Source organism: Xiphophorus hellerii, chromosome 3, assembly GCF_003331165.1.
Source record: "Xiphophorus hellerii strain 12219 chromosome 3, Xiphophorus_hellerii-4.1, whole genome shotgun sequence".
Taxonomy (NCBI): Eukaryota; Metazoa; Chordata; class Actinopteri; order Cyprinodontiformes; family Poeciliidae; genus Xiphophorus; species Xiphophorus hellerii.
In genome coordinates, this window is record NC_045674.1 from 21,401,130 (window position 1) to 21,409,587 (window position 8,458).

At 37.7% G+C, this 8,458-nt stretch overlaps 2 protein-coding genes across 5 annotated transcripts in view; both read right to left on the reverse strand.

The window, feature by feature from the left end:
* The window catches only part of LOC116717368 (F-actin-uncapping protein LRRC16A), a 53,535-nt gene extending 52,630 nt beyond the window's left edge, over window positions 1–905 (reverse strand). For all 4 annotated transcript variants that reach the window (XM_032558705.1, XM_032558703.1, XM_032558704.1 and 1 more), the window contains exon 1: window positions 468–905. In XM_032558705.1, coding sequence (XP_032414596.1) covers window positions 468–507 — 40 coding nt within the window. In that variant the 5' untranslated portion in view covers window positions 508–905. The remainder of the gene's footprint in view (window positions 1–467) is intronic.
* A 2,769-nt stretch (window positions 906–3,674) lies between these two features.
* LOC116715238 (tumor necrosis factor receptor superfamily member 6B-like) lies at window positions 3,675–5,738 on the reverse strand. The gene is made up of 5 exons (XM_032555872.1): window positions 5,666–5,738; window positions 4,945–5,326; window positions 4,622–4,801; window positions 4,412–4,493; window positions 3,675–4,312 (listed from the first exon to the last, which is right to left on the reverse strand). The coding sequence occupies exons 1-5, from the start codon at window positions 5,672–5,674 to the stop codon at window positions 4,087–4,089; spliced, it is 879 nt and encodes a 292-aa protein (XP_032411763.1). The 5' UTR covers window positions 5,675–5,738; the 3' UTR covers window positions 3,675–4,086.
* Window positions 5,739–8,458: the final 2,720 nt, after the last annotated feature.

Here is an 8,458-nt window from a genome sequence, read left to right on the forward strand (position 1 = left end):
GCAGGTCAGAGATGGAAGATCGGCCCAGACTTTCCATATGAGGAAAATGATCCTGTGAGTAATGTGCACAGCCCAGACAGACAGACCACTCACATCTAAACTATTTGGTTTCTCCTCCTAATATAGTCCACATTATGAGCGTGTGAGCTCTGTGGCAAAGCTCCATGGATAAACAGCTTCAAGGTTCAGTGCAGCTGGACCACCTTCACATGATAAACTCTGCATAAAGTGCATATATTTAGAAGGATAATGGTTTGCAAACCCTACAATAATAAAAAGGAAACTGTTGTCAGTGGAGGAAATTTTTTTGCATATTTAAGAAGATAATAACGCAACTTTAAATAAGATAATGAATAGCCACTCACTCTAAACCCACATGGAGCGAATGATCAGAGTGGGATAAAGCAGCAGGATCAGTGATTGTTTGCAGGAGGGACACATGGTTACAAATCACTGTCTGTTCTTACCCAGAAGCTCTTTAGGAACATCAGACGATTCTTCGCTCATTTTCTCTGGAGAGAAATATTCCCAAACAGCGCCGAGAACTGAGTCAACACATGGAGAAGCCCTTAATTTGGAGGGGAATAATGAGGAGAGTGGAAGAGAAGTGTCAGGTGGTGATAGTGCGGTTCTCCCGGTTACATGCTCCTCTCCTCCGCTCCTGTCCGGACAATGTATCCGCGTTTTGGTGGACGCATCTCCTCTCGGTTGGTAAAATTCCCTCGGTCCCGAGGACTTATAATAAGAACAAAGGCAGGAAAAACAAAACGAGGTATTGTTTAAAATCAAATCAAAGCCCGGAGCCTCGGGTACATGAAAGGACCACTGTTCTGAAACATCTTTTCGTCCCTGGCCCTATCGGAAAGCCGTCGGTATTACAGTGCAAACCAGTAGTACTGAACGGAGCCCCTCCCCGCTCGGTGATGCCACAGCCGGGAGCCGATGCGATGCTGGGGCGTCACGGCGTGGCAGAAGGGGGCGTCGAAGATGGTGGTGACAGACTGTTATTAATGAGACGTCTACATAGGTGGATTCTGTGAAACAGTGACTCCTAGCGGTTATGTAAGCTTACTGACCCCCAGGCAGTAAATCCGTAAAATATTATTTTAGGGAATTACTGCATATTCCGAAAGTATACAAACATAGGGTTCTCCACGACGGCTAATCACAGCCATTGTTGCTTAAAAAGAAGTAGATTTCCACCAAAAAACCCCCCCAAAAAACCGTCAAAAAACTCAGAAAGTTTTAGATTAATCTCAGAAATTTTCTAAAAATTTCTTGCAAGTCAAAAATGTCAGAAAAAACTCCATTTGTCCAGGTGTTGAGGAAGCAGATCAGTCTCAAATCCTCACACTATGGCCACCATGTTTTGACTGCATGATGTGCTGTTGCTCGTTGGTTGTGTTAGTTTTAGGTCAGATATAACACTTCCAAAAAATAAAAAATACAACTTTTCTCTTGCATGTCACAATTAGGCTGACAAAACTATTTAGATCAAAACATATTGTGCCTGAATTGATGACAGACAAAGTTGTTGAGTCTTATTGGCATGAATAACATTTGTGATAATATTTTATCATCTACATTACTCTAGTTTAGGTAAATCACGTTGAGTAGGGTTCATTATGTGGATAAAATGTAGACTTTCACAAACACTGCATGGTTTTCTGATTTTGGGACGCATGAGTAGGAAATTGGACTGGATCAGAAATCATGCCTACCAAAATCCTGCTGAAAGTTTTTTTTAAATGATGATACCTTCGTTTAAATTGTTGATTTTCCTTGATCAAACCAAACCTGGCATTCAACTTTCACAATGATTGGTGAATGATGAAAATACCAAATTCTCGAAGCATATACTTCCGGTAGCCGTAGAGAAGTGAAACAGCGCCACCTTGTGTCCACGTATTGCGATTACACATGAAGACCTAAGAGCTGCGCTGGTGAAAATAACGTAAACTTCATTTTGGTGCTTTACCTGGATTAAATTATAGTTAAATATTTTTTTTATTCTACCACTAGATATATGGACAGCAATCCTGTAAGGTTAAGCAGGGATGGATGGATGGATGGATGGATGGATGGATGGATGGATGGATGGATGGATGGATGGATGGATGGATGGATGTCTTATTCCTCTTTTTATCTATAGATAAAAATGAGTCAATCTGGGAAAATCATGTCAACTTCAACAAGTAAAAGTATCTGACTCCTTTATGTCTTATTTTTATTACATAAAAGTGAACATTTTGGAAATACTCATGACTTGTTTTATTGTCAATATACCTCTCCATGGAAATATCTGCACCAAATTGGAACTAAGCTTGAGTTGATTTTTATTTTCTTCATCTGTGAAAAAGAAATGGGCTGCATTGTGTTGCAGCTAAATGCTCAGTTCCCCTGCAGCAACAAGGTTCTGGCTTTAAAATTCAGGCCAGGGCCTTTATGTATGGAGTTTACACATTCTTCCTGTGTTTGTTTTTTTCTCTGAGTACTCCAGTGTCCTCCCACATTTCATATTTTAGATTAATTTGGGTTTCCCTTAACTTCATGGTTGTTTCTGCCAACAACAGACAAGCAGCGTGCTCCCTATAATGACCACTGGAGATAAAAAACACTCTGCAAGGATAATCAGGCAGGACATTTGAATGTAAATAAGAAATGTGTTTAGAATAATTTCATTTCAACTGCATTTTCATTCTACAGACACTACATTGATATGTGCTGCTGTTATCTGAAGTAAAACTGATATCTTTATAGGGAAACAGTGAGTTTCCTGTGATTTGATCAAACCTGTCATTTAGCTTCTACCCTGACTGATGCTCATTGTTGAAAAATGCAAATAACTCCATAGTGAAATGTCACCATAAATCTAATTCAGGTTCAAAAACAGAAACATTGTTAGACTGTGAATTGAAATATGAATAGATAGAGTTTCATTCATTCCTAAAGCCCTAATGTACATAACTATCGGACTCATTATGTTTTCACTTATGTTGCTGAGTTTTGATGGTGGAAGTTCTGCGATCAGATTGTATTTCCAGTCAGACAAGGAACTCATCTGAATATATGGGTGTTTTCCTGTTATCAAATGAGTCACAATATTTACATGAGAAAGGTCAAATTTCTTGCGTAAAGGGAAGTTAATATTTTGAGATGTGCATAAACTTACGTAGGAACTCTTGTTGAAAGTTATGTTTCATTAAGTAGAAACAGAAACAGTTTGCACTGAAGAAGATCTAGAACAGACCCTGAACATTATTATCATGTAAAAATTATTAAGAACATGACAAGCTGGCAGATATTACTGTAAAACATCATTTACAGCATCTCTGGTTTACCAGCGTTATTAACCTCTCCCAATCGTTTACATTAAATGTCTTGTCTTTTCTAAAGATTTAGAACAACAATACAGTTTAAGTGTTTGCTTTCTGTTCAGAGGTAGTTTCAAAATATTTTCTGACAGTAAAGAGTTCTTTTAGAAAATCATGAACAAGCCTGTAGAAGGCAATGGAAATAGGCTGCAGTCTTAGGTGAGTTGATCTCAAGCATACTGTATCATTCCTGGGCTGAAGTTGATTTCTATCAAAGAAGTTTTAAATATAATAATAATAAAATCATTATAGGAGACATAAAAAGAAAAAATATAAATATGGTCACATGACTTTCCTGAGTTACTTAATACAACTTGAACTTTATTTTTGTTGCCGTACGAGAACAGTTTATTAATTCAGTTTGACTTCATGTAGTTTACAAAATGTTTTACATTCTTTTCATAATATTCTAAAGCTTATTTTTGACACAAATATAGTTCAGTACTTCACCGGGATATTCAAAATAATACGTCATTATGCTCTTATGAATGGGAACCTGGCCCATCGTACAGGAAACTAAAACAAAGATTGAACAGTTTTTTTTCCAGCCTATAGAGTCATGAAGAACATTTAGTAATACTGATAACGTCTGTTACTCCCAGTAATGCTGCACATGATTGCAAAATTAAAAGCGTTCTGTAAAAAATATGTTCAGTAAACAAACACTATGAGAAAGGACGTTTAAGTTCAGCACAGGCTCCCCACACAGATTTTATAGACTGCAGGTAGGATTCCGCTGCTTAATTTCATCAAGGATGCTTTCTAGTTTAGTTCCTATGGAGCTAAACTGGGAATCCCTCATGGATTTAGCCAGCATTTTCAGCTGCTCTGCAGAAGCCTGGGCCAGCCACGCTCTGATCACATCTACAAGAGGGCCTCTCTGCTTTGGTAGAGCTGAGTCTCCGGTGCAATCATCCTCTTGATTCTTATGAATGATCCTGTTGTAGGAAACAAAAAAAAGATGTTTTAAGCATTAAAGAAATGAACAAATAATGGATGAACAATGTTATTGCAGAAAAGTTTAAGTGTGATCTCACTTGTGAATAAGTCTTTTTAAATCTCTTCTTGGTATCCTGCTCCCAGTAAATGATGCAGACAGGACTGCTCTGAGGTCATCACCTGTAGATGAGAATACCAGATGTTTCAATTAAAGTCTAAATGTTTCGCCTTACCAAAACTTACTAACCTACTTTGTGAATTTCATTAAATATTTGAGTCATATGAAATTCCAGACTCAAGTTCCATACCTCCATTTGCAAGACTTTGACAGGTGCCACAGACTGTGTCGTGGAACGCTGAGCCTTGGAAGAGGATGACTTGTTCTCCTAAGCAGGCCTGATGTTTTACACACTGATTCGAGGCAGAAGAAGAGCTGGAAAAATATCCTTTCTGACATTTTTCACACACTGTGTTCTTTGTTGGTGTACCTACGACAGAAAAATAAATTTGCCATTACATTGAGTTAGGAGCAGTTGTGAAATTAAAGATCTCATAAAGGTTTCTGTATAATGTAGACATAATCAAATCTTTCATATTAATACCTGACTATGTGTAATAAAGCTAGTGTTACCTATAGCCTGAACTCCATGTCCAGGGCCACATTCTGTGTGTCTGACACAGAAGTCCTCCATCATGTAAAACCCTGCTTTGCAACGACAGACTCTGTTGCTGAGTTTAGAGCACTCAGTCTCCACTTCCTGGTTTTGTGAGCAGAAGTTGTTGCAGTACAGACACCTGTTAAGGTAGTTCCACAGCTCCGTGTAGTGGCCAGGCTGACATGGTGCGCACCGTGTATCCTTGCCTGCAGTGCAGTGAGCGGTGCGGTAAGTTCCCGGTTCGCATTTTTTGCACTGGAGAATTTCACCTGTTATACGGTCTTGGTGTTCATAGGTGGGAACCTCTGGGGTGCAGAAGAGAATGCCAGGGAGCAGGAGCAGGACTGACAGGGAGAGCTGTGGAGAGAAATATTAAAGGATGAGAAATGACAGACTCATTTCTAATCCTGTTCATTTTGGACTCTGGTAATGCCATTTTCCATTTTCTTCTAAACATAATGTACTGCAGGTCTCACAGCCATCCTCTAAAATGTCATCTTGAAGTTTTTTGAAAAGTACATGCTGTATCTCTCAATCAGTTAAATAAACACACGAGTAACCAGCCCTTTGTCATTTAAAATGCTCCGTCATGTTTGTTCAGGTTTGGAAAAAAAACAAATGAACTCTAATTTGGCATCAGTTCAAGTAAAATATTTGAGTTTCATTCATCATTAAAGCTATCATTCAGACACTCACCATGCTCATGATGTCTTCACTTCTTTAAAGTGGATTTGACATCGGGAGCAGATTCAGTGACTTTTATAAGGAAGTGATTGCGTAGGTGGTTTTTTTGTGGTGTAATCTTTTGATCAGCTTACGTCGAAAGGTCAATCTGGTTCCATGTGATGGAAAGCACATGCACAGAGATGTAAATCAAGTTGCTAAGATCGACGACAACAACGACTGCTACGTGTGATTAAGTAGCAGAAAATCAGCATTTAAAAAAGCTGATTTACTTTCATTTCAATGGGCACCAAATGATTACATGTAGCAACGAATCATGCTATAGTTCTAGTAAAAACATGTTTCTCCCATTTTCATGAAAACAAGGAAAGCAAATAAAATATAATGACAATCAATGTGGTGGTGATGTTAAAGACTCAGACTTAAGTTAAATTAGCTTGGCTACAAACTGATGTATGCTGAATGCATTGCCTGCTAAATAAACCTAGACAGAAATTATTATTTTTATCTGATTAATTCACCTTTACAGAGCTTTTAAATAATGCAATAGATAACACACAGACAGCGGCCTCATCTCTTCTCAACATGCTCTTTCCAGCCTCATTGCTAGCCACTTCCTTAAAACAAAAGGTGAAAGTATCTTATTGCATGATATGAATTGACTGGCATTCCCATTGTCAGTACATTTCATATTTACATTTGAATTACAGTAAGTAAAAATGAACACCGCTCTTTAAATTCAATAGCTACGACCTTTTTTTTTAACACATGGCTAAATGGTTTGGAAGTTGCTGAAGTTGTTTAAAGATGTAGCAAAAGGTTTAAAGAAAATATACTTTTTTGCACAACTTGAAAAACTCCTGCTTCCCCAGCTTTCCGGAAATGTCTCTTCTCTGACATTTTGCATGACTACATGTAATTTTACTCCACTTTGTAACATTTGAAAAACCTGAATAATAATTTTCTGCTCACTGGTGAAAACGAGGTTAATAATTCCCCGCTGCTCTTTGAAGAACCCGTCAGTGACTCAGAGGTGTGAATAGTAGAGTAATTTGCTGAACTTGAAAAGTCGCTGTTTGAGTATGTGAGTGATTTGTGACTCAGACGGATACACGTGTCATCTGTTCCTGTTTTCATGGAGCACTATACTGCTGAAATACAGTGTCAGAGTTAAATGGCTGAATAGACTAATTTTATGCTTTGCTTGACATTTTGTGATATTCTATGCTTAACTACCTGGCAATGATTTTTTCAAAATGTTCTGATTATAAAAATACTTCATTATTCTTTCACAAAATTTTATTTTTATATTTAAGATCAGTGTAGGGAATATGAAAAATGTAATCAAATCTACCCATTTCTTTACTAAACAGTCTTAAATCCACCTTTTATAATAACAGAAACTTCCATACCTTTTGTAAATTCACCTGAAAAAATGTTAGAAATGTGTGTCTAATAGCACTTAGAAGAGTCATATGTAAACTCATCCTCTACCTACTTGCCAAATTATCAATTTGGTTTTGCCTATTTTACTTTAGCCTATTTTGTTCTTGACTAATTAAGATTTTCACAAGAAATTACTGATATACGCATAGACATCCATTTGAACGTTAGCAGAACTTAATTAGATGATGTATCATTGATGCAAAACAGATATAATTAAATGACAGCTAGTGCTGTGCATTATCTTTGTGTCTGAACAAAGATTGTGCAAGATAAACAGAATAGCGTGGTTCTTCTTCTGGGCTGGAGCAGAGGCTTGTTCCGAATTCCCCCCCCAAGGATGCGGATACCTTCCGAGAAGTCGATGCAATCTTTTACTTCAATGAAAATCTCCCGTTGACCATGGTCTGTCAGTGTTTCTTTCACTTTCACCAGAAGCACAGAAGCATGCAGGAGATTCCCCTGGGGACCGTAAGTGACCAGTATCCTTCTTTGAAGAGATAAAAAAAAAAAAGGACAGCCTGCGGACACAAACTGGAAGAGGAAATGAATCAGATCTTTCCGTTTTATTAATAAAACAACCATACCATCCATACTCTGACAACAAAGAAGCTAGTGGGTCAAACCATAAAGTTAAAACTCAGATTCAATTGGGTTTATGTATATAGCACCAAAACTCAACAGGTATGTTACAGGATGGTAACGTCCATCACCAAATATATGCAAATGATTCGCATGAAGTTTTGATTATAAATTTGTCATCAGACACATTCACAGCAGTTGGCAGACAGAGATTGAACATGTTCCCCTTTCATCGTTGATGCCTCAAGCCCTTTTATGGGTTTTTTAGATACATTTTGAGCAGAAACATGCACATTAGTGTCCTGCTGGATTTCATTGTGCAGGACTGTTCCTGCTCTTCCTGCTCTTCTTTGCATAAAGGAGGAAGTAACTGTCCTGCTGCTGGGTTGTTGCCCTCCTACATCCACTTCCACCTCTCCTGGTTTCTCCTCCATGCTCACAGAGCAGGGGGAAATTACCCTCTTAGGCTTTTTTAGAAATATTGTAGTTTCTGAGATACCAATTGTTTTAAATATTCAATGTTTAATTAGCCAAACTTTACACAATTTTAATACAAGACATGCTTTAAAAGTTTGTTTTACTATTCCACCATGTAACAGGAATGCTGGACGAAAGACTGTTATTTTTAGAGGAATGAAAACATGGAACTTATTCCCTTCATCTGTTGTGAATGTAACAAATGCTAGAGTTTTTATAAGAGCCCTGCTTAACTATTTTTGCTATGTAGTGTTATAATCATGAAATATGTTATGTTTCAATCATAACTTAATTATTTTATTA